The following is a 27,400-nucleotide window of genomic DNA, read 5'->3' on the forward strand; positions in this document are numbered from 1 at the left end:
ATAATTACCTACAGATAGGTTCAAATGAGGCAACCAGCTTTTTACTCAATAATTCATGATTGCTGAACACTCTAGCTCTGATGCAAGGACAAGAGCAGTGGCTTCAACACGAAGAAGCCCGTTTTGGCTTCCCAATGCACAAAATCAGCACCTGATGAGAGGCATGATAATACTGAGCATTATCACATCACTGAGGAAGGGACAGCGAGACGTGCAACCACTTCAGCTCCTCCTTTCCAACAAAAGCAGCTCATGCGCTGGTGCCATCCTCTTCAATAACACGGTTCATGCTGGTCCCATGCGTGATGTGTGTCATTGGGTTGCTGCTGAGATCCCTGATGCTGCTGTGACGTGACTGTTCATTAAGCCGATGAGAACTGCTATGCCTGGAATGATCAGTCAGTCGTGACATGCTGCCATGAGGTAGTCTTTCTTCTACGCCTCTGTAGCTGCAGGGAGTGTACCTAATTTATAAAAATACAGGACAATTATTACAATCGTTACTGCCACAGTCATGAAAGAATGTAAATAAATCTTGGTGCATGTGTGTCCGCATGCACAAACCCTCTACTTTTGTGAAAAAAATCCTTCTCTGTTTAGCCCAGTCATTTAGCTTATACAGCCCCAGGCAAATTGTTTCAACTCCTTATGCAGCTCAATTCTTACTACAGCGCTATGTATAGTATTGATAATTAGGTGAGTAAAATACTCAATGATAAATTATGTTATAAACCTTAACTGCACCTCAAGTGAGAGCGGGTAACTTTTATTATTGTATACTTCAGCAGGGCTAGGACTATTTAGAGAAGCAAAATCAATTTACACACAGACAAAAGCAGGCACAAAGACACAAAGCTGACTTTAGGACAGATCTGTTTTCCCGTGCACTGCGATGACGTAACGCAGATCACTGCCTTTGTAGGAAAACCGGCACTGAACACATGCACGCCCTGTAATTCATGAAGACTAGTGTGGACTCTGAAAACATCAGGATAATTTTTTTTCTTTTCAATCCAGACATAACAGGGAAAGGAGCTGCAATCAGAGAAACTAAATATCAGCCCAGCTTCCAGTTTTAGCAACATGATGGCCAAATACATGGCTGGCAGAGGCTTGTCCCATTTTCTACAAGATTTTAAAAAGCAGAAATGTACCGGCCATCACGTGATCGGTGCAGGCTGCCGTGGTAGCTGCTCACTTTGCTGTGGACACTGCCTGCCTTGCTCCTTTGGTCGTCCATCATCGCCAGCTGGGTAGAGGAGGCGTGAGTCGAGGTGCCCTGGGTAGAAGTGCCTCTTGACTTTCGGATGATGGGGGTGTTGGGGTCTCTCAGAAGAGACTGAGCAAAGTCTGGCTCTTGCAGCACTTGACGACTTTCATTTACAACTCTGAACAAGACATGCAATTTGAATAGTTAACATTAATGACTGCAGTATAAAAGCAATTGCAGTAATAGCACTAACTATTTTACAAACAGAACAGACAAATATTACAGCTTGGCAAATAAGACCATCTATTTACACTATAATGTCTCTATTTGCTTAATTCTGAAGCACCTCTACATTTGGATATTTTAGCAAAGTGCACATTCTTGAATCCTTCCCTCTCACAGACTCACAGAGTGGGTTGGGTGGGAAGGGACCTTAAAGACCATCCAGTTCCCACCCCCGCCCTGCCACGGGCAGGGCCCCCTCCCCCCAGCCCAGGCTGCCCCCAGCCCCGTCCAGCCTGGCCTTGAGCCCTGCCAGGGATGGGGCACCCACAGCTGCTCTGGGCAGCCTGGGCCAGCGCCTCGCCGCCCTCACAGGGAAGAATTTCTTCCTAATAGCCCCTGTATCTGATCCTCTAGCCTAGACATGTGGAATAATTGCAGTGTGTTTGCTTATGGCCTTAGTTTGTGAATATTGTTACAAGCAAAGTCCTTGGGACAGCACTGTGACTTGGCAAGCTCAGATTACCTGGGAAACTGCCTCTTGGGGAACACGGGAAGCTGTTTCCTCACTCACAAGAGCATTTAACATCTGGATTAAAACTGGCAGCAGGAGAATACCAGATGAAATACAACACATACGATAATGCCTAAGCAACTGGCCTGTAGCCCTTAGATCACTAGTTACAGCAGTCTCACAGCTCCTGTTTGCTGAAATCCCTTGCTGGGAAGGGGGCACACACTTGGCCGCTCTAGCATAGCATGATGAAAGGAGGTGCTATCACATCCTCTACATTCCTTTTTTTTTTTTTTTTTGTTTTTTTTTTGTTTAAATCTCTTCTTTGTGGGGAGGTCTTCTCCTCCCTTCCCTTCCCTATATTAATATATTCTTTCACGTTCTGTTTCCTGTGCCTGGCTAGCTTCTCTTGATTTTCTTGGTCACAGAGGATCAACAGGCTACCTGAGGAAGGAGGTTTGTATTGCCTCTGCCTCTTACTGCTCAGTGAAAAAACAAAAAGGAATTTGGCTCCAGGCAGATGTGTTGTGCGCGGGGGCTCCTCTGCTGCCTGGCTGCACCAGGAGAGAGGATGGCACTTTCAGGAGCCATCCAGCTCTCCTGGAGATCACCAGTCCTGTAAAATAACTTCCTCTGCCTTCATGAACTCTTCCTGTCCTCTACCCACCAAACTAGTACGTCATATCTATGTAAGTATGTACATGTATTAAAATCATATTAAGTTGTTATTAACCCCACGCATATCTTAGTAGGTTATCTTTTGAATAAAGAAAAATATGCTGCAACTTTACAGAAGGTAATTTTACCGTAGCCTCAGCAGAAGGCCAGTTCTGCTAAGGATGGACAAGTCAAAGTCATGGAGTAATCACTTAAAGGCTTGCTGTATTTGTGGATCTATTTTGAACCATCTACTTAAAAGACAATATTTATGATTATGAAAGCAGCTATTCATAGCTATTACAAAGTCATATAGATTGTCTCTTAGTCTAAATTGATTTCAACCCTACAGAAGCTATAAGATGTTGTCATTTTATCAAATTGTAATATGGCACTAATACATAAAGGAAGATTAAAAGCAGAGACAATTACTGTTAACCACAATCACAGTGAAAAGAACTTACGTTTAATTTCAGTTTAAAGGTCTGATTCAATTGACTAGCTAAGCATGTTTATTAAAAAACCCCTTTCCATTCTACCTCTCAGTAAGTGGCAGAGAAGTTGTAGCATTCAACTGAAAACTAATTTTTACTGAAAAAAAAATTTTAGAGGAAACAGATGGGGCAATTTCAATTTGATTCTGGGACCAAAGAGTAATTACGGAAAAATAAGCGACAATTCTTCAAGGGTTTTTCGAACTCTTGCTTGCCTTGTCCTTCCTTGCTATTTTGGATAGTGAGAGATCTCTAAGAAAACTGCCCCTAGCTGTTCCTATCTTTGCCTCCATGAAAAACCAACCAAAATACTCTTACAGGACTACAAGGGGAGAGGAGATTATTTGCCACTATTCAACCAGTTCACCTATTCAGTATCAATACGCACTCTTTTTTCCTGCGTCCATGGAAAAAGCTAGCCCACTCAAAACAGGTCTTTTTGCTTCCAACCCAGAAGACAGAGGGTATCCCAACAACCAAAGCCATGAGATACTTCATAAGAAAGAGAATCAAATCTGGACGACTCATCTGAGTGACCTAGAGAGAAAAAAAAAGAAAAAAGAAGATTATGCAGCCCATCATAGTTCACTACTCCATTTATTAACTCATTTAAAACAACTGTCTCTGCCTTGAGCCAAAGTAAACATCAACAGGGCTCCTTTGTTTCACGGCTCCAGGGAACATGACTGAGTGTGTTGTGTAGGCCACTGTCGAGTAAAACAAAAGATTCAACTGCTGTGAGGTCTTGGCCTTGATTTGTATTTCTGGTCTTTTGTCTGTGCCCTGAATAATTGTGAAATATTTTCTCATCTATAAATTGTGAAGACATGTTACTTTGATGGAATTAACCTGTATAAAACCAGGGGCTACATTCGCTGTTGGGAAAAATCCCAGTGAAATGCTTCACGGGATGGTCAATGCTGATCCTTTATTCCCTTAGCCTTTGGTGGAGGGTTATACCCATAGCTTCCCTCCCTTAGGAATTTGAGGTATCGGCAAGGTGCAGCTGCCTGATTCTTGCTGACCCAGCGAAACCTTTACCTCTCCCCATTTCTTCAGGGAGATCAACTGAATCTGAAAAAGCTCATGAGGCCTCTTTTTGCCAAGATTTTGATATACAAAGGGTTTGTTTGGAAAAGATGCAGAGAAGATACAAAGACAGTATTTCCAGGAAAGTCTGTAAGGTCGTTTTAAAACAGATAGGCATCCAGGCACTCTCTTGAATCAGTGACCCAGCTCAAAACCTGAACCATCAAGGACAGAGAACTTCAAGTGCAAACCTGAAAGATACTACCATCTTCTTACAAGAAGGCTGTAGAGGAAAGGAATTAACTTGTTCTGGTGTAATTTAAGTAGTCTGTAAGCATTTGCGTGACTCTCACTCACACTGTGACCACGGAAGGTACTCCAGATCTCAAACATCCACTGGCCATTAAATGACTTGGGGTGTAGGAAGAGGTTCCCTGCTTTTCATCCCAGCTGAGGGACAGCTGGTCGGAAAACCTAAATGAGGGATCAGTCAAAAGGCTCATCACAGTCAGTAGCCAGGGAAGACAATAAAACTGATCACAACAAGGCTGAGTTTCAAGCCAGGGGAACACTGTTCCGTAAGGTAACAGTGAGACCAAAATACTTAGTATAGTTCCAGGAATTCAGTTTGAATTCATCTTCCTGGCAAGCAGAGGTGTATAGGGAGGGGCTAGCAGGATGTCAGGAAACAGACAGCCTATCTTGCAAGAAGCTTGTCTGGCCTAGAAACACTCCAAGGTGTGGAAAAAAAAATAATATTGCTATATAACACAAATTATCTAAACACTGAAATGTTGGAAAAATGCACTTAGGAGTATTTAAGCTAAGCAATACGAAAGAAATATGATGGCATCGGCCATGAAGAAATGCCATCCTTACAGCAGCATGATTTTGGAATAGCTTTTAAACAAGAATTGTGAGGACGGGCACCTCTTAAGGTTGAGCGTTACCAGTTTATGAAAGATGTTGACAGTGTCAGTCAGAGCTTCACTCTGATCCTACAAGCCTGTATTAACATAGAAACACGTATACAATCCCCTAAAACAACATCAAGAACCATTCCCCCCGCCTTCCCAAATTGAAAATCTGAATTCACTGTAGTCACTGTGTCAAGATGATTTTCATGTCCCATGATTTTCCAACCATATAATGCTGAGGGGAAGCACAGCTTCTATATGGACCAGTGAAAATATAGCAACCACTATTTTAGTAGTTTGTATTATTACACTTTTAAAAAATCCTATCACCTTTGTAGATGGAAAATAAGAATTTAAGTATCTTGCCCAAAATCACACAGTGCAACTGTGGCAGGCTAGAACATGACAAGAATTCAGGACTATTGATATTGGTCTTCAGTAACTACGTGCCCATTTCAAATAAATATAGAAACATAATGAGCATTATTCTGAGATGTTTCATCTTCATACAAAGTGGAATCAAGGCTCTCCCCATGTCCGTTCTTTCCTTAGCACTGCTTAGTGTGCTTTCCACCCATCTCTGCCCCAGGGAGAAATAATGTTGAAGGGTCTTTGACAACACAACGGACCATCCTAGGCTTGCAACCATTTAACCATGCAAAACAAGTCTGAAGGCTTTCTAGGTGCTTTTGTAGTCAACCTGTGAGATTCCACTCAAGAAAAAAAATAATTAACAATTACCCAATAAAAAAATATCCCGCAAAATTAAGCTCTCAAAAATTAACCTTATTATCTCATTTCATAAAGTGCAAATGTGGCATGAAGTGGAATAATGGTGAAATTCATCACTTCTTAATGAAGGTAATATTCAGGTAAATTTTTATATTTGCATACAGTGCTTGTCCACTGGGCCAAGTCTCCCCTGGCGTAACTACCAGCCTGAAGGGAATTTAAATTTGATTCTTGCATTAAGAATAAAACAACAGTTCTAGTGCTAAAGCCTTCAGTTGCTCACTGTACTGCAGGACACCTTTATTTTATTGACCGAGTCATACTGCTTTATGCTAAAGCCAACAGAAATCAGGTGCTGTGATGTGTACTACTGCTGTTACTGAATATATTACAAATCCCTATTGCACTAAGTAAATTATATTGCTTCCATGAAGATATTACAGTAAATCACTTGGTATCAAAAATTCTGGCTCAACATATTCATGCTGGGTCCTATAAATAACTCCAAGCAAAAATAAAAATAAATATATACAACAAATACTTTCAGGTGAAAGGAAGAACATGACACTCTTTGGCAAAGCAAGTTATTAAACATCATTACATACATTTCTTGAAAAGAAGCCTCTGTGCACAAAGCAAGCAATTCAAGTAGTAACACATACTAGACTTACTGATCATTCATACTAAAGTGACTGCACCTGTTTTAAACAGCATATACCTGTGGATTATGAGACATTCGTAATAATTAATACAGGGAAAATAACGCTTGAAATTACTATTCCAGGCTTATAAAACTGAAAATACCAGCTGTTTAAACCCAAAGCCTCCAAGCCCCTTTCCCAGAAGCATGGCAGTCATGCAGCTCCAAGCCCAAAACACTGCCATTTTCTTTCATTACGACAGAGAAGAGGCAGCACAGTTTTTAAAAACAGTAAAACTATGCAAAAGCTTACTTGTGTTCACCCTCAAAACTTACATCCAGATGTTCACTTCTCCTATACCACCTGGCTATTTAGGAGGGGTGAAAAACACACCAGCCAAGTATTGCAGACTTGAACATGGTTAGATTATATTCACAGTATATTAAATTATAATTTGACCTGGAATACCCGAACTTCACACACCACTTTAGTCAAATGCAAAATATTTTTCAAAAGCATCTGTTAATGTTATCTGCTTTGCTACACAACCACAGCATTGATAGTTCTAGAAATAAGGGTCCTTATTTATAGTAAATTGCCAGCAGTGTGTTTAATATTGAAACTGTTTGAGTAGCACTTCTGCTATTTTAAAACCATTTTTTATATACTCTCAGCTTCTAAAACCCAGCTTGCCTGTTACCATTTATGCCTCCTGCTGAGAAAATGCAGGTAATTAGGACTACTGAGGCAAGTATGGGTCAGCTGAAGCAACAATGGCAGCAATTCCAGCACTACAGAATCACTTGCTCTTCCTTTTCTCGATGAATTCATTGTGTAGGACCCAAACTCTTCCAGAAGTATCCAACTTCAACAAATAAAACCTCAGTAACTTTCTGGGGAAGTACTTAGAAAAAAAGCTGCTGCTGTAATATTGTCCACACTTCTAAAATAATCAGCATCTTAATTTTTACAACTTGTCTCAGTTGAACGACTAGAAGAGGAGACAAAACGCTTCGCTAAATACAAGACATCTTTAAAACCACATGACAACTACATGTGTAACCACTTTTGAAGACAAAGTGAAAACTGCCCAAGATGCCCAGTTTTCTTGGACAGAGACGACGATGCAGGGAATATGTAATGCGGTCCTAGGTGCTGCTAGAAGACCACCCTCCCATGACTGCAGAGATTAAATTTTTCTCCTCTTCTCCAGCCTGTTAGATGAGCTTTCTTTGATTCTTTGCAGAAAGCCTTTTGCAAACTTAAGGTAAGAGAGAAGCCATCCAAATTCTGGGTATAACAAAAATGAATTAAAATGGGCAGACTGATTAATTGACAAATGAGACACTCGGGTCTCTGATGCCATCCATGCTTATGTAATAAGGTCACTTGATGCACTTTCCACCTCTGTTTTCAAAAATTCAGAATATAAGCAAGTATGTTCGAACTTAAACAAATGTAAACTTCTTTAAGCTGTATTTGGGCCCTCACTCCTTCAAATGAGGATACTGGGAAACATCTAAAGAAACTATGTATTTATTGTTCTTTCTAACAGATTATTTCAACTCTGAGTGAAAAACAGCTGCAATTTTAAAACTGAAGTGTGGTGGAATATACAGTGGAAATTGGTAGATGGCAAGAAAACAAAGATAAGTTTCTCTTTTAAAATTGTATTATCAGAGAAAATGTCTCTCCAGTAAGAAGTTTCCAATGAAAATGTGGCAGTTCTTTTATAACAACAACAACAAAATGTGTAAACTTACACCATTGATGCTGTTTGCCACACATATCAAAGTTTATTTAAGGACTGTTGTGGTTTAACCCCAGTCCACAACTAAGAAGAAAACTAACTCTATCCGAAACCAGAACAAAGAAATATCCCTGAAAGCTGTACTGACGTAACTGAAAGGAGGAGAAGAAACTGAAATGCAGTTACTAAGAATTTTAAATATATTTTCATCTCGTTATTTTTCTACAAAACCCTTCACAGCTGCTGACTTAAGCTGAGCTCCATATAACTACTCATAATGAATACTGTAATAACAAGGAGTAAAAATCACTAATGTAAACTCTCTATGCAGAATTTCCTCTTCTTTTATAGAATTACAATGCAAGCAAAGCACTGCTAATAGCTATTATGTTGTGATTTACCCAGGAGATAGGCTGTTCAATATCATAAATAGCACACTCTTGGTGGCATAAGAAAAAAATGAACCTAAGAAATACAGTCCCTTATTGTTGTGCTTTGATAAGTGCTTGGTATGTAGCTTCTGAAGCTACAATTAAAGATTTAAGACTATTTTAGCAAGGTATATTAAAGATGTTCTTTGTTACATTTTTGGGTTACAATACATTATTGATATACTGCAATAATTTTCAAATAGTAACACACTACACCCCTCTACCCTTCCAGCAGAGATGTTGGACATCCTCATGCCCTCACCCCAATGGTTTAAGCACTGAAGAGGTTTTAGATATTCAGCTTGCAAAGTAGGGATCTAAAGGGGTAGCTGATCACAAAATACCCTCTGCCACTGCAGCACCATCAAGTTCACCTTAGCTGTCTATTTTAGGATCTCAATGTTAACTGCAGATTACACGTTACAGTAATTTCCCTTGAAATCAGTTCTGCATGAGCACTAACTTCAACTTTCAGTGCTGTTCTGCAAGTAATCCAACTTGTGAAACACTAATAAAAAGTCCCAACGTGCATCTAAAAATAGAGGGCGAACACTGTTTCAGCTATAAAATAACAGCTCTCAAATGCTATTACTTTCTTGGCACAGATGGAGAAGCACAAATCCCATTAGAAAAGCGTTCCCTTTAATATTAGAGCTTGAGTTCCACTGCAGATGCAGCCAGTGAGGAAAAACTCTCTTAAAATGAACACAATTTAGGCCTGCTACACTCACGTTATCAGCTGAAACAATAACTGTGAACATCTAAGTTATTTAATTTAGTAATTTCTTCTGTCTCCCACTTGGCATCATTGCCAGACCCTTCTTTACGTCTGCTAACCTCAGAGCTCCCCTCCATTATCATGTATCAAAGGCTTTCAAAAAATCTCTGATATATTGGCAAGCCACTGACTCAAATCTAGAGACACGACAGATCTCCTCTGGGCCTTAAAAACTATGATAATACCTTTTTTTTTAGATAAAAGCCTGTCTTACAAGCATGCTGGTCTGCTCTGAACGTCAGGAACTGACTTTCTGTAAGGGCAGACAGTGTCAGGGAAGCAGAGACCAGAAGGCAGCCAGTGGTGATGTCCTTCAAGATGAGAACCTCTCCTAGAGGAAAGACAATACTGGTGGTGATTCTCCATTTTCCTTCATACCAGATTGCTTTCCTCGAGATGCAAGAGGGGCTCGTGCACTCTAGCAACATGAGAACTTGGCAATTTAGCAAAGCTGGCACGAATCAGTTAGCATCCTTCTTGAGCGACAGCTATTGAACATGATGTTCATTGTGCATCGTGTTGGACCTGCCGCAAAAGCAGCCCCCTATGAAGACATGATTGGAAAGCCTTGACAGGCTTCATGCAGACACCTGGGCAAACACCAGACTGCACAGATCTAAGTCCCTGAACTGAAGCTGTCTCGCCATGCAGTTCTAGGCCTTCAGAGGTGTTCAGCTAACAAGAAAAAGTAGGCAGCGAGATGTAGATGCAGGAGCTTGGGTTGTGTGCTCTACACTCCACTCTACTCTGTTCAGACACGTCTCGCGAGCTGCACAGGCACCAATGTTTCACGTAGTGAAGACCAACAAACAAGTTCTGTCAGATACAAAGATTGCATATGTGATAGCGAGATTTCTCTAACCCATTTTTTCCTCCCATCTGCTGGGGTGGCGTAGCAGCTGGGTTGGTACAGATCAAACAGAAATGTACTTTCCTTAGTGAATACAAAGACTTTAGTTTGAATGTATTGTTTCCTTACTGAAACACACAGTGGCAGGTGTTCAGAAAGGAGGTTAAAAACATCAATTTCAGCATTCCTCCAGGGAAAAACAATGCTTCTTTGCAGGCACACTGTTAATTTAAGATGCTTATATAACTAATTTCTGAATATTTTCCCCTTCTGCCCCTGAACGATCAATCACAGTTGCTTTTCAGTGACACAGACAGTGGCCTCTTCCCACTAAAACATATGAAATGGCAAATTAATGAGCTTGCTGCGAATGTGAAGTGAAAGCACAAACACAACACCTGTCCCCCTCCTTTGGGGCACGGTTCCACAATAATGCTGGTCATTTGATATTTCCCTAAGGATAAAAAGCAATGAAATTCAAATTAACCCATCCTTTTGTTGAAAATGGGAGAAGTGGGGAAAAGACCAGAGGGAATCTGATCCAACAGTCTCAGTTTCATAACTATTTCCATCACTGTCATTGCTTTGAGACTTAGAATATTATACTCATACTGCTCATTTCCCAGTAAAATGTAGCATTGTAAAATAAAATTATTTTTCCAGGTTATTAAAATCCTGCAACTTGCTTGTTTTACTCTTATCCAACAAGCAAATCCATGCAACCATTCTAGCTACCAGGCTGCACAAACTGAAGAATTGAGAAACTACAAGCACCTGGAAAAAAGGTAATGGCTAGCCTGATTTAGCCTGCACTTCACACCTAATGACAAAGCCAACACATGCTGCAGGAGCTTCAGAATAGCTCAAGTCTGTGTGAAACAGTCTCAACAGGATCAGGAGACTTCTCTGCATCCCAAAGAAACAAAAGGAAACTTTTCTGGCTCTAAACACCAAAAGCCACGTGGCTCAGGAGATACCCAGACTGTTACGAGCAGAGTAAATATGGCTGTTCAGACCCCCGGATTTTCTCACCCAGGAACATGGATGCTCTTTGTTTCATGCTTTCAGTCACACTCTCCTCAGCCACAGGAACATGAAAGCACCATGCATTAACTTTGCCCATTGGCTCACATTAAAACAACTAAATAGTCAGAACAATTACGAAAAAGCATTACTAACCATTCTCCAGACTTACTGAACTACCGAGTAGCTATATACCCTGAGTGGAAATTAAAGCAAAGTGATCAGCCTATGCAAGACTTGGGCCAGTAACGGATAGCTTTGAAACCTAACCCAAGCTAAAAATAAATAAATAAGACATTGTAATAAAAGCTTATAAAATTACCACCTTAATGGGATAGAGGCTATTCTGGAGGAAATTTACTCACTACAGAGTTAAGTGTTAGTTCAGGCACGGCAGATATATCTCACCATGCCAAATGATCTGCCACACGCTTTTTCCCCCCCAAGAATTTAGTTCATGTAAGTACCTAAAAAATACATTACATAACCTGCCTCTGTAGAACGTTTAAAATGCAATGAAATATATTTTGGAAGAATTTCTCTTTACTTTCTCTGGCATGTTATGGGAAAGCAATATATGGGAAAGAAATCATTCCGTTCATAGAAGAACGGCACTGGTTTTCACCGGAAGTCATCCCTTGCCCGCGTTGTGCCTGGGGAACACACTGGAGTGTAATCATCTGCTGGAAAAATAGCTTGAATAAAGAACAACGCAGCAGAGAGTGGCCTCTCACAAGGTAACGCTGCAGGGGTTTCCTCATCTATCTTCTTCTTGAAAAGGGATCCCAGAGGACAACTAAAAAGGTCCTGACTCATGACTAGAGTCTAATAACTCACCTCCAATGCTTTTGCCCTTCAGGCCCTGCAGTTAGTCACAGTGTCAGTAACCAGCAATCATCCAAAACTCTGATGCTAACTGTTCATGGGATGGGAACGCAGAAAACTACACAGCTTCAGTCATCATCTTACAGGTATCTCACAACAATCTCTGGCCAGGTTATTCTGCAGCTTCAGGAGACTACTTCTGGGGGAACACCCTGTTTATCAAGGGAAAGCTGAACCTCAATGAAGCTATCAGGATGTTGGGTGGTTTGTGGCTTTATCTTGAAGCGGAAGACAGCATTCAATCACAGCAACTAATTTTTTAAGTGCTGGCCATGGTTTGTAATTAGAGAGATTGCCCAAACACCTGCCTTCTGATTTATCAGTATGAGGAACTGGTGTCAACAAGTCTCCCAGCACTAATGCCGGGCATTAAGCATGGGAAAAGCAAGTCTACTTGAGTGTACCACCCATGAGAGGCTCTTTCCTTTCCCTGTGGACATGTAACAAGCTGAAGTGTTGTTTCCTCTGCAGAGAGAAAAAACCCAAACCAGTTTCCACCTGCCACACAGTTGTTTTGCCCAGCACAGCTTATCTTTCCTCTTGTCGCTGGAATAAAAGAATCATATAACAATTCTTGAACATATTCCTCACTTTGGACCATTTCAGCCCCTCTCCTAAATAGCCCCTTTTGGGTGAGCTGTAGCTATTTGATGTAACAGGTCCAAGGACCCATATACTCTTTTTTCCTTTTACAGACCTGTTACTAATGCAGGAATTAAAATGACAAAGTATCACCTCAAGTCAAGGCATGACTCACCCAAAGGTGTCTTACACAAATGATGAAACAAACCTGACCGGCTATGATTTCTCTTACTTAAATCCCACTGCTCACCAAAATAATATGTCATGCAGTTGTTCTTACCCCCATTGAGGAACCAGATGGCATTCCTGCAGTATTCTCTGTGCAAACAGGGAGTGCAGTTGGCATGGGCTAACATGAGTCAATAAACTTACAGCTGAAACTAAGTTGTATCAGCAAATGCTTCTTTACTGCAACCTGCAACACGCTGCTTGATATACCTAACTTTCACAGAGATTAAGACAAGATTAGAGATGTCTACCTGAATTACTGGCAAATCTGTCAAATTAGGGATACTGAGGGTTCACTGCAGTAGGTTGCATTTGGCAGATTTGTCCCATGGCCAGAGATGTTGGAAGCTCCCTGTTGCCATTTTTTTTCTTCAGATATAAGCACTTCCTTGGGAATCAATAAGTCAGGAAAACAAACCCGCCCTAATATATCAGAAAAATCTGATTTCTGTCAACCCCACTGCTAAAAATGTACTTGGACTAAAACCTTTGCAGCTTTGACATCTATTTTGGCAGTAAATGTTCTTTCTTGAATTTATTCAATTCTTACAACACAAAATTTAGCAAGCTTACTACAGCCCAGGCTTGGAATATATCCCCATTCATAAACTTTCACTACTTGAATGAAGACACTTGGCATTAAGAACACAAGAAGCATCCTTGGTCAAGTCAAGTCTGCCACTGCTGCAGCCAACAATGGCACACAAACCCATTCAGTTATCCAGCTTTATCCTGAAATCATGAGCCACCCCACTCAATTCACCATATAATACTCTAATTTTCAACTGAAGTTTATTCATGACAATGTTATCATTCTGCCAGCACTGCCACTTGACTTTAATGTGTTCTTAAAAGTCCTTTATGGATTCCTAAAACTGCAACTGCATCCCTTCTTTTTCTCCTTTTGCAAGGCTATGCACGCTCTTATACCCTCCTCCTCCTCCAAAGACAAGCTCTAACAGAACCGTGTTCCTGGCACCTTTCATTACTTTTTGTTTTTTCTTACAGTGTTTTTTGATCCAACACAATGCAGTCAATCACACAGAATCACAGATTCATTTAGGTTGGAAAAGACCTTTAAGATCGTCAGTTAACCCAGCACTGCCAAGCCCACCACTAACCATGGCCTAAGCACCGCATCTACACGTCTTTTAAATCCCTCCTGGGATGGTGACTCCCCCACCTCCCTGGGCAGCCTGTGCCAGTGCTGGACACCCTTTTGGTGAAGAAATACTGCCATCCAGCAAAACCTAGTTGCACATCAGTTTGTATTTGTTCCAAAAATGGTTCAGAATGAGTAATTACCACGCTGTGAAATTGCTGGAGATGAAGTCAAAAGAAATAGATCAGTGTAATTTTGTAAAGATGCAAATAGCAGCCAAACCATAGCTTAAGGCATAAGTACAGAACTCCAGGGAAAAGAAACAAATAGCTATTTTAGCAAACATAGTATTTATAAAACACTTTTTATTCACCACAGACAGAAACACCATGTTCATTAGTCTAAAGGCTTTCTTTTTCAAGTTATAGTGTGAATGGAATATTAATGATCATTTACATCATCTGATTTTAAAAAACTTCAGTTCAACTGAATCTTTGAAAAATAATTTGGCGTTGGGGGTATTACATCAACTGGGAAAATTTTTCAATGTAACACTGAATACTGTAATAGTATAAAGGTGATTGAAAGGTGTTCAATCAGATTGGAACAGGTTGCCAAGAGAGGTTGTGGAGTCTCTGCCCATGGAGATACTAAAAATTCAGCTGGACACAGCTATAAGCCATTTGCTTTAGGTGACCCTGCTTTGAGCAGGGGCTTGACTAGACAGTCTCCATAGGCCCCTTCCACCCTCAGCTGTTCTCAAGTAAATACAAGAGTATAATACACTCAAACATAATAACAAGAATTATTAATGCCCCATTTCTACTTAAAACTCATCCTAGTTCTTGCTGAAAGAACTGCTTCAGGACTAGAGAGGAAAGTATTTTCATATATTGAAGTCGAGCTGTTAAACCCACACAATAATACATTTCTAGAAAGACAAGTCCCAAACTTCAAACACGAGGAGTAACATAGTCTGGTCTAAGCTTAACTCTGATCTGTGAGTGTTCTACACCCTGGAAGATGATGCAGCTCATCAGTTTTGATATTTATCAGTATATGATATGCTTATAAGTGTTCATGCTTTCACTCTTTCATGATAAAAATGAGAAGGCAGTGATCTTGGGTTTTTTGAGTGTAACTGATATTTTAACATAATTCAGCATTAAAATTATATATAATGACTTCAGAAACTCCATTAAAAAGAACAAACACATAAACAAAACACATGTAAAAATACATCTGTATTACTAGGAATATAAACTGTTAATGGAAAACAAGTGAATAACCCAGCTCTTTATATGACTCAAATACAGCCTTTTGTGTATAAAAAGATTCTTATTTATATATATCAACAAGTATATTTATGTTCTGCAGTTCAATTTTGAAGCTGCACCTGATTCTTGAGTGGGCTCAGCTCATGTGGAAAGCAAACCTTCACACATGTTGGGAAGAGATACTGCGTTCTTTGTCTGCATTTACTTTTCTAGGAAATAAAATAATCTTCTGTTAAGAAAAAAGAACTAACAGCAGGATTCTGCTGGGGAGAATTGTTTGTTCATACAAATAATGTAAAAGAAAAATCAAACTTGAAACGTGCAAATATTTGTACACTTTCATGCTATATAGCCCAGCCATGTCTAAGCTAAGCAGATGTTTACCAAGATCAAGGCATACGCAGAACATGTCTGAGAGATCTGGACCAGTCTTACAGGTGAACTTAGTTCATATATCACATATTCCATCATTAGAGTAGGTCTATTATTTTAAGTATAGTCTTTACTTAGTAGTAGTGATTTCAGGTTTAGAAACAAATTGTTTTAATGGAGAGAGTAAACATCTTTCTCTATGTGTGTATTTACAGGCAGTATGCTGAACTGCTTTATGTTACACCACCAAGCAAACCTCTTGGAACACTCACAGTGGGAGCTGGTTGCTCATGTTATGCCCAGGGGCATTATAGATATGATGACTGCAATCACAATTCCCTGAAAAGCTGAAGCTTTCAGAAACAAAGCTATTGTCAGCAGTTTAACTGTCAGAGCTGCTTAGTCTGAGACCAAAGTACCCTTCTAGGACTCAAGTTTTAAAATTTTGTTGAAAATAGTAACGATCCTCTGAAATCACTAGGAATAAACGCACAGAAGTGCAGTATCTCTGAAATTTATTGTACCTTGTGTTTCCATGCTGACAGGACAAGTCACTCAATAGTCAAGGAATGCTACACAGCACAACAAAAGCCATCTCACTGAAATTCACTCAGATGCAGAATATCCAGGCTTACAAACATCGAGGTTCAGCATTTGCTAAGAATTTGGCAGAGATCTACAGCTAACACCCCATTAAAGATTTTCTTTTTGCAATTTGGTCTACAGCTATTTTGACATGACTACTCAACATCTCAAAGCAACCCTGAAACCCAGTGAAAAAGTCATAATCATTAATGAATGCACTGCTATTCAGAATTTTCAAATGCAGATTATAGGCAATTTCCTTTAATGTATTAAAATGAAAAGATAAACCTTTTTTTAGGTGACTGATTTGCTAACATTCAATTCTGACAGTTAAAAGTGACTGATGCTTCAAAACCAGAGAAATCAAACCTCCTGAGTTTTTTTATTGCCATTTTAATAGCAATTAAAAGAGTCAGTGGGAAAAGCGAGCTTCCTTAATAATCGGAATTAAAGGCTGTTCCACATATAAGGTATGCTTATTAAAAAGAGAATGGAATGAAACTGAGAACTCAAAAATAGCAGGATCTGACCTCCTCTGCAAGTTACCCTCAGCAAAATACTGGATAAAAAGAAAGGAAAAAAAGAAAAAGATGACCTTGAGGAGTCATATTTGGATACAAGTACAAATCAGCCTGTCTGAAGATAAAGGTTGAGAAATCACCATTTCCCTCTGGCTCTAGCTCAGTCAATCCAATAAAAAAACACCCAGCCAGAAATGAGTCATGTGAATGAAATGATTGCTTTCACTCAATATGTTAATTGACTGGAAATTGCATACATGCCAATGTGAGATAAGAGAGTATGTTGCATCCTGTGTTGGATTTATCAAAGTCCTGGATGTGCAAGGAGGAGACAGGACTGATATTACTAATGATGAAACAAAGAATTCTGAGAAATTTCCCATTAATATATTCTTTTTCCTAAACATCTAAACCAAGCAAAATTAATGGAATCACTGTTAGGAAGCAGTGTAATACTGTGATTAATGTTGTTGTTCTGAGCTGATGTTATTTTTATTTCTGAAAGAAGCCTAACTCATAATTCAGATTTGCTCAGTTTCTTCCGAGTAAACAACAACACGGAAAATATGGTTTTATCTCAACCACTTTTTTTTTTTTTTTTTTTTTTGACAGAATAATTAAATTCAAAAAGAAGTAATTCGTTAGGGCAGATTTAAGCAAATCTATTACCTCTTCTGAGAGGAATTCTAAACAATAACTAATGAAAAAGAGGTGGGAGGAGAAATCTAGATTTATAGACATCTCTAAATATATTCTCTTTATGCCTGTGCCACACAAAAAGGGCGCTAAGACATTTCTTAACAAAGCCTCTTTTCTGTATCCAGCTTAGTGCACTCCCCCGCGTGTTTCTGAAGACCCACTGTAACACAGATGGTAAACCAGCTGAGTTATTTTATATTTAAAAGGACAGTGGCACCCCCCTGATTAGTGGAGAAAATGGCAAAAACTGGAAAATGCCATATATTGCAGCCAATAAAAGCGGGAAGACTCCATCCTGACTTGATCAGCACCCCACAAACAGAGACTCTGTATCTCAACAATTACTTCTTGCCACTGTTTTTGGCAAGATGTTTGCAAGCCCCGTCTTTTCTTCTCTTTGGGCCGCATGTGCAATTGTTCTAAAGCATTTGTGCATGAAAATAAAGCCTGTGTCAACAGGGGCTACACTTCACCCATAATGCAGCCATGGGAAAAGACTGTCTGCTACAAGAGCATTTCTTAAGTGCGTGTGAATCAACTTTGCCATCACCTAATTTAAAAATCTCTACAGTAAATTCAAATGTCTATTAAGAATCTGGGGGGTGGGGGGAAGCACTATAAAACCTGAACACAAATACAGTTTATGAAGTAAGGCTTTTTCCTTTGTTTTTCTTCTCTTTTGTGGGGAGTGGGTGGGGGAGAAATGAAGAGACAGAGCTGCAAAACCTAAGCCGGAACTTACAGCAGTTTGTCTCAGTGTCTTTTTTGCTTCTGCCCGATTTCAGTTAAAAGTAGGCGCTAGGAGATATAATACTCAGCAGAGTGAAGAGCAGAGCAGATGACTAGACACTCTCATACTCTTGGCTCTCAGCCTACCGTGACTGTATCACCATAGTTGCTTTTCAGTTGGCACCTGTTCTGTGCTGAAACGGTTCTGCAAGAAGGCTACGCGTAGTTTCTGCTTTCAGCAACGTTCCTGCCGTGTTTGTTCAGTGCACCAGGCATAAAATAAATGAAGGACAAAGCTGTGCCAAGTGGGAATGAAACACACTCAACAATGTTACCCCCACCCAATACGTGGGCAACCTCTAAAAAGGATGCAAAACAAACAAAGCAGTTTATAGTTGTTAGTGATCCAAATCAGTTTGAAATGAAGAGATTTTTATCACAACAGTGTTAATTTTGAGACATCTAAAATTATGTTGAAAAGTTCCAGTACAAAATTAACTGTGATAGGATCAAAAAGTACCTTTGTGAAAATGAGAAACATGAAAACTGACAAATTCTTGAGCCAAAATTATCAGCAGGTGACAGAGATTAATCCTAATATTAAAATCCATTTCTCCAATCTGAGCTGTTAAATAATGCGTTAAAATAATCTGTAATGTGGTATAATTTCTATATTAACAGAAATATATTAGCAAGCTTGTACTTTGTTTTCCTTTGTGCCTGTACTAGATACATATAACTGCCATTGACAGACAAGAGGTACCGTAACAAAACATTCTTTCCATTTATGCTTTTGGTATCTTAGGCAACCACAATTAATCCTCTCTTCTTTATCCGACACCAGCAATGAACAGAAGTGAGTGGGTGAGAACTCTCATCTTCAGTAAAAACCCATTTGACATTATTACACAGCAAGACCGGGGCCTCATCTTGGAGCGAAATAGGTAGAGTGAAGAGGAAAAAAAATTGGCTCAACTGACTTCCTATTTTCTATGTTGATAGAAATGATATTCAGTATTACACCAACTTACAGCATCGACCTTAATTATTAAAGTCCTTAAAAATGCCAAGGCAGTTTTGATTTTTTTTAAAGGAAAGATCAGAAGGAAAATAGAAAAGATTTAAAGACATAAGTGTAGTAACTGCTTCAAGAACTCAATTGGTTAAAATTACATTTGCAAAAATAGTTGTGTTGTGTTCACTGTTCTTGCAAAAGTAGTCTTCTCTGTCAGTCATTGAAGCATGTTTATATGATGCCTAGCAAAACAAAAATTATCCGTCCATGGGATTCCCAAATGCAAGCCTCTGTCCTTCCAAGTACTGTGGCCTTAGGTGCTTACTTATGTCCTTTCTTCAAAAATGAGCAAAACCCATGCTATCCAGTTTTCTTTCTGGAATGGCTGCTATTCAAGCCAAGACTGGTCAGGATCTAGAAAGTGTGTTTAAAAGGTGTTGAGGCATATTCTGATTTTTGAAGGGGACAGATTGCAAAAATCCTCCAACCTCTCTTACCCCTTCCCCCCAAAAATATCCCCATAATTTTGTAGCAAAACCACTAACATAGAATCATCCAATGACAGCAGGTGTTACCTCTTCAAACCGACAATAAAGTCAGGATACAATTCATTTGACTGTCCAATTAATCACTATAAAAATGCTCTTTTCTCAGCTTCAGCTATAAAAGGAGGCAAGGACACCTGGCTTAGGTAAAGACATCTGAAATTAAATAAAGGAAAGCTGCTCTCAGTAGCTGTTCTTCATTTTCACATTGTTTTCGCTCTGATAGATGTTTGTTATTTTATCTCTCAAATTCTACTGGTTTATACGAGGCCAAGCCCAAAGCTGAAAAACAGACGATATAGTGAAGACGACACTGCACAGGCACAGTGCCATACGTTGGGTAAGTAGGTTGTAAACAGACTCCATAACTGGATCTACACATTTTAAAGCCTTCCATGTTTAAACGTATTCATCACTATTTTTACTCCTGGTTCTGGGCTTAGGGATCTACCTGGAGTACATGACAATAATGACTGAACAAGACTGGACGGATATTCAGCATACAGCACAAAACTGAGTTCCTAATGAAAAATAAAAGAGAGTTTCCAATACAAAATTAGAGTCTACAATTTGTTCTAAACTCACCCTGCTATCCAGGTTTTCCCCATCAACAGTAGATCAATTGTGCTATCCACATCTGCTTCCATTCCTCTGAATAATATCGAAAAGAAAAGCAGGGAGCACCACCTTCACTCTTAGCAAGATAGCACTATGGTCTTTTAATCCAGTGAAGCAATTATGAATATCAGATCACAAGCAAAGATAATTCATACTGCTTAGTTTCATCTCTCAAGGACTCCCACTAGGGTAGCAAATGTCTTTGAAATAGTTTATTTTTCTTTTCTTTCCTCCTTAACATCTAAATTAGATGTCTCTCCCATCAGCACAGTGCCTAGCCTAGCCCTGAAGCACTGGTGAGAACTATGGAGACTCTATTTACATTTGGATTTAAAAGAAATGAATCTTAACTCAGGACCTTCTTTACTTTGCAGGAAATCTGCCATTATGGGACTTAAAAAAAAAAAAAAAAAGAGGTAAAAGCTTTTGACATCATACTCTGCCATCTCAAGAAAGCAGACACATTTCCTTACCTTGGGAAGATGACAATTACCACTTTCTTCCAACTTGGAATGTTTCTGGTTTGATGCAGCCCTTCCCTTTTCTCTGGGCTAGAAAAACTGTATTCACTGTTTTGAACTCCTACTTTTCATAAGAAAAACATACATTACAACCACCTTTGGAGACTGACTTTGCTGAGTAACTATTTCACTTTGCAGCCAAATTCATCCCAGTTTTGAGAGATACTTTCACAGACTGGGGCAGGTAACTGTGTCCCAATTTGTCTGTCTTTGCAATTTCCAAGAACAAAACTCTGATGCTCTCCTTGTAAAGAACAAAAACACTGTGGTGCCTGGAGGAGAAGAATATGTAACAGCAGCTAAGTGCACTACAAATGGGGGTTTCTTCCCCTTTCCCCCACTTTTTACCCAACATCAGATGTATCTGAGCTTAGGCACCTGATAGAAAGAAACTCACAGCTTTTAAGGCAACAGGAATTCAAAACCTGACTGGATCCAGTCCTGGGCTGACCCGGCTTGAGCAGTGGGGTTGAGCAAGATGATTTCCAGAGGTCCCTTCAACCTGAGCGATTCTGTGCTTCTGTAAAGTGACCAGCCAAAATTCTATCCCAGTCCACCACTTATCTGAATTAGTTCCTATAGCATGACATGCTCCATCAACATACAAGGTAGAAATTGCAAAGCAAGAGAGGAAAGAGACAAGCTTTGAAAGCTCACCATTGGGTCAGGACTGCAGACTAAAGAGCCAAGCCCATATCAAGAACTTGTTATGAGCAGTAAAATTATTAGACAGATGATGGAGATGATAGCCATGCTGAAAAGCAATAGGAACATGCAGAAATTTATTTTCCCAAATGTCCCTCCCTGAGCCCAACTTTACAAAAATCCAACTCTGTTGCAAGGCTCTTCCTTCTGAACAATCACATGATATTGGTAGAAACACCACTGTTACAAACAGAAGCAGAAGAAGGAGCAGCAAAACATGTATTTTCAACTGTAGCAAAAGAGATGACTAGATGTGACAAATTTATGACTGGATTGTATCATACTTCCCTGCTTCTTTCCCTTCATTTCTCTATTTTACCTTCACATAAAATTGTGCTATACTCTCATAAAAAGGACTATATATGAGATAAAAGTCTGACCTGAAGAACATGTAATGCACACAGCCCAGTTAAAATGCTATGTTTATGATGGGAGTACCAGGTTCTACAGCCAGTGAAAATTAAATTTCACTTCCTACTGCATGAACTCCTCTTGACCAAAAACATTAATCCATTTTTTAAGATCAAGCATGAATTAATTTTTTAAGGCAATGAGCGAGAAGTGGAATACCAACATAAAATTCAGCTCCCCACTTGAATATTGCTGTGCTGAAAGTAGATTACAAAGGCAGTACTCCCCCCTCCAGGAAAAGAAAAATATTCTGACCTCAGTGAAAATGGAGGGGGTGGGTTACGACATTTTTAGGCCACTGTGAGCAGGTATTTCACAGGGACGTAATACTGACTGGAAAGATTACATCATTGCAGTCACTGCAAATAGCTCTAGCATCAGAAACAATAAAAATAATTACTTGTGGTTAACACCTTAGTCATCTTGCCATTATTCATATTGAAAGAAGGGTGCTGTAATATAGCAACCTTGATATTTTTAACTGAATTAAGATATTTGTCCAAGTTGATACAAAATGCAACTCCCCAAGTTGCCTGTTTAAGTTGACATCCATGAAAACAATGCATTTCCCTTATAGTGGGGAAAGTGCAACTACATTTCTGAATCACGTTAGATATATTGTATATACTGTAAATAAAGCCCATCTCTCAACATAGTAGCTTCTTCCTTACTAAAGGAAGACTCAAGGAGACACTATTCACTCCACTCAACTTTTGAGGGCTCATCTTGGAACTCATCTGAGCCCTTACAGTCATGGTATGAGAGGGACGACTGCTGCCTAGCATTTTACCTGCCGTTGCTGCCCAGGCAACATACTAAAGCTACTGCCTGACCTGCAGCAGCCCCTGATGCTACAGAAAACTGAGGTCCAGGATGGGCTCGTGGGGAGAGAGCTGCTGCCAGTTTGTACAAACGCTTCCCCTCTTTCCCAGCCTCTCCCAGTAACGTGGAGTGCCGAGGATGCTGAAGGCAAGGTAAAATGAGGTCTTTTTTGCCCTGTGCTTATTCCTCAAAGAGAGGAAATACTAGGATATTGATTTCCTGTCTTTATGGGGAAAAAAAAAAAAAGTTTTTATTTCACAAGGAAAGCAACAGATGCCTCCCTCCATACTAATATGTTGCCAGGTTAACCCAGGAAACACGCAGGTAGCCAGAAATCAAGATTGAAGCATAAAGGTATTTTGTTGCCTCCTCCATTTTGGGAGTATTTAGCCCTTTAGGTAGTCAATGCAACATGATGTCTATTTTTCATTTGAACACCAGCTGCCAAGGCCCTCTTTGGTTTAGCAGCAGCCAGGGCAATCTGCAGTAAATTATTAACCCTGCAGTATCTCCTGCATGAAGCAGTCACACAGGAGGGAGGCATGCCTGTAGCAGCTGCATAGTTGAACTCCCCCATTAGCAGTTTTCCAGAATGAGTTACTGTGCCATCATCCTCTGATGGCAAAGATGATGTAACGGTTGAATGGACTAATGAATTTTTAACCTCAGATTTGCTGGTGTTGAAAAAAGTGTGCCTGTGCAAGTATCAAATCCCAACTACCACAATCCTGCGTATGTTTTGCACATAAACCACTGTGTAATCAACTACAACTCTCAATTTAGGATAGTCTCATCTCAGAAACTGATATTCAAATACTCTAAGTTAAGTAAAATCAAGGCTCAGAAAATAATATGGTCGTATTTTGCAAGTGAGCAATACTCTCCACAAAGCCTTAAATTTTCCCCTGATTTGATACTATATTTTAGTACAACCTAAGGATAAAATTATTTTTCCCCACAGCTTTGGAAGACTGTTTCAATTGTAAGTCTGGATAGTTTAATTAGGGAAGCATGTTTAGTTTAAGAAAAAAATTGGATGGGCTAGAAGAAAAACCCTTCTAATACTCCCCAGGGTCTCCGGGTCCTTCAACCCAATTTGATGTGAATGAAACCATTATTGTTCTTTTGACTCCCGCTGAGCCATTATGTTAACGGTTTTCTAGAGATTTGAGTAGCATTTTACTACATGCTTTCATTACTCCACTAGCCAGGATTTTAGCCCTCAGACAGAAGTTTCAAGGTTTAAAAGTTTTTTGTTTAACTTATGAGAAAGCAGGATCCTTTTGATTTTATAGACTCTTACACAAGTTTTAGATTGGCATATGATGGGTATTTGAAATTAACAGAGAAAACCACGTGTCCCTCTTTTTCTCTCTTTTTAAGCACCAGTCCATTTAACATATTAAAACCTGCAGCAATGAAGACTCAATCAGGCAAATAAACTGAACACACCCACTGACAGATATTTCCTGCCATAAAAATGCTCACACATTGGATGGGAGGGAAGAGTCACACCCTAATAAAATCTAACAGAGAAAACAATAAAAGGGTTAAAAGGTAATAAAAAGATTATTATCAAGCTATATAGACTAAGCCAAACCTTTAAGCGATATTTTATGGCATTAAAATGTGAGCTTTGATGATCCAGCTGGTGTTTTAACTGCTTTAGAGCCAAAATAACTCTTTTTTATACCCCTGCATGTGCAGCTATATAATAGATGCTTATTGTACAATCTTCTTGAAATAAAGATCTTCCAAATAAGTTGCAGAAAATATCTAAGCAATATCATTCCAAAACCAATCTGCCACTTTGGTTCAAAAAGGAAAGTAGGCTTCAAGTAATTAATACTTACAACGCTTCCTTTGCACCAGTGTAACACTGAAGTAAACAGTGGACAGTTTGAAATCTAGTCCTCTTAGAGGCTTCTGTTCCTGTGATAACTCAATTGAACAAATTGAGCAGGTAAGTGTAATTTTCTTGAAAAAAACAAAACCGATGAGCGGTAAAGCTCTGGTTTCCTTCAGAAGACACTTCAAGTAAGATTTTATACAGACATTTCTGACACATGCATAGGCTGCTCTAAAATAAGCACAAAACCTCTAGGCTAATCAAAGCAACTAAACTGTTACAGATGAGCAACAAAAACTAGAAAAAGCAGTAATCAGGCTGACGACAATGCAGCTTAAGTGCCAAAATTTCTTCAGAGCAAAACTTGTAACACATCTCTAATGACCAAAAATAAACTCATTAAATCCTGTTCCTGAAACTGGTTTAAAATAGCATCTTTATATCCTGTATAGGTCCCATACAGCCCAGAAACTGCATAAAAAGCCACCAAGCAGCTGATGCAAGCCTCCGATTTCCAGATAATACCTAGTCTTCCAGAAGGCCTAATGCATTATCCAGATAATTAGAGTATGGCAAGAACCTTCCCATGTCCAAATAGCAGCTCTTTCAGTTAGGGATGACAAGTAAGTCTTAACTCATCCCCCCATTATCCATTTTCTGCACTCCTGAATATGTCATATTGTTTTCCTCACCTGATAGGGACACGGGATGTGATATTCTCTGCAGCGTTCTTGAATCCATGTCGTCTCCCACACACCTCGATAAGCCTGCTCATAGAAATAGCAGCCAATTACAACCAACAGCGGCACGAGGTACAAAACACTGAACACGCCAATCCGGATCATGAACTTCACTAGTTTGTCCTGGTTCTCTTTTTCTAATGGGATTTCAATGCGAACCCGATTGAGGGAGATAATGCCAGCTAGCAGAAGGGAAACTCCAACAACAACATACAGGCAGAGAGGTGCAAGTACAAAGTATCTTAATGCATCCACATCATAGAGGCCAACAAAACATACGCCGCTAATATTGTCACCTTCAATTTTATTCATTGCTAAGAGGATGATGGTTAGAGTTCCTGGAATGCCCCAGGCACTGGCATGGAAGAGCAACGCTTTCTTCTCGATTGCTTCACTGCCCCATTTTGGCACAGCTGCCAAGAACCATGTGATGGTCAGAATGACCCACCAAACACTGCCAGCCATGGTAAAGAAATAGAGCACCATGAATAGCATGGTGCAAGCTTTGTTGTGAGAGCCCTGTGTCACTGTGGAAGCCTTGTACTGGGCAGGGCTAGATGCGTTACACGCTACTCGGTCTTCAAGCAGAAAGCCAATGAAGAAAATTAATGACACCATCATGTAACAGACAGCATAAAATATTATCGGTCTTTCTGGATAGCGAAATCTTGTGACATCGATCAGAAAAGTTAAAAAAGTAAACAAGGTAGCAGAAAGGCAGACGATGGAGATCACTCCGATGAAGTAGCGAGCAAAGGAGAGCTCTTCACGCCGAAAGTACATATTGGGGCAAGGAGGGGAACAGTCCCGTACCCTCAGGAAAGAGTAACCCAGATCAGGGTCTATTTTCAACTCCCGAGGACACCAAAAGCCATAATCCCTCTGTACTGCCATTGGAGCCTCTTCTGTGGGCTCCCCAGCTAAATTGAGGTCAACAAGACGAGGATATGGCTCATCACAATCTGGGAATCTAAAAAGTAAGAAAATAATTATTTACAAGAAATATACAGAGACTTTGCAAAGACTAGTAACCTTATTTATATGTCTGACTTTAGACACACTAACTGGAGCAAAACTAAAGAACGATCCAAACAACAGGTAATTCATGAAATACTGCGCTATGTATAAACAAACGCTAGAATTCATTGTCCCAGAATGCAGTGGATGTTGAAACTATAAAGTAGGTTTAAAAATAAACCAGAGAAATAGACGGACAAGGGCCCCATTGCGGCTTTAAGCATAAAGGTTAGGACACAAAATCCATCTCAGGAAGTCTATAAACTTAGGCTTACTGTAAATGGAGACTATGTGCCCAGGGAAGCATGATTTTATACAGTATTTTAAAACTTTTCCCTAAGCAACTGTACTAGCTGCTATCAGACAGGACGGTGCACTGGTTAGACAAAAATCCAACCTACCACTGCTACTAGCTTCAATAAATTGAAATTATGATGAAGATATTTCTGTAATTAAATAAAACTCTGACTGGAGGCTAAGGACTGCTGGAGTACAGTTTTGAAGGAGAGACTGGAGGGATTCCACGCCTAGCTATCCAGTTCCTTGTTTTGCTAGATGTTATCACCTCAGCAAGCGCAGCATAAGCTAAGTATGGCTGTTCCTCTGCCACAGTTCATGTTCTGGCACAATGGCATTAACACAGCACCAGCAAAAGTTTCAGTAGTTTTAGCTCTGGCTTTGAAATTTTACTACCTGAGCCTTACTGACGAGATGGGAGGACCTAAAGGGCCCAGGCATCTGTTTGGTGCATGGAGTTATAGCCATCTTCGATGCAGATTATCTGGACCTAAAAGCATCCTCTGACTTATTCTTTTGCTAAAAGTTTTGGTTTTCATTCTCGCTAATCCAACTGTAACACAGACTATTTCTTCCTGTTTCTTTTCCTGTATTTTTTTAGCTGTGAAATCACTTTAAAAAACCAAAACACC

The 27,400-nt window shown here is 39.7% G+C and overlaps 1 protein-coding gene across 3 annotated transcripts in view; it reads right to left on the minus strand.

The window, feature by feature from the left end:
* Positions 1-19: 19 nt before the first annotated feature.
* FZD3 (frizzled class receptor 3) overlaps positions 20-27,400 on the minus strand; it is a 57,196-nt gene continuing 29,815 nt past the window's right edge. Inside the window, exons 4-8 of one of the 3 annotated variants that reach the window (XM_080388050.1) lie at positions 26,268-26,424; positions 25,407-25,481; positions 3,486-3,634; positions 1,155-1,388; positions 20-464 (exon numbers count right to left, since the gene is read on the minus strand). In XM_080388050.1, the coding sequence (XP_080244176.1) occupies positions 251-464; positions 1,155-1,388; positions 3,486-3,634; positions 25,407-25,481; positions 26,268-26,424 (829 nt within the window). In that variant the 3' untranslated portion in view covers positions 20-250. Of the gene's footprint in view, positions 465-1,154; positions 1,389-3,485; positions 3,635-16,113; positions 24,798-25,406; positions 26,425-27,400 lie in introns of those variants that run through there. The other 2 variants (XM_080388048.1, XM_080388049.1) reach the window with 2 other exon arrangements.

Source organism: Falco punctatus, assembly GCF_963210335.1.
Source record: "Falco punctatus genome assembly, chromosome: 5".
Taxonomy (NCBI): Eukaryota; Metazoa; Chordata; class Aves; order Falconiformes; family Falconidae; genus Falco; species Falco punctatus.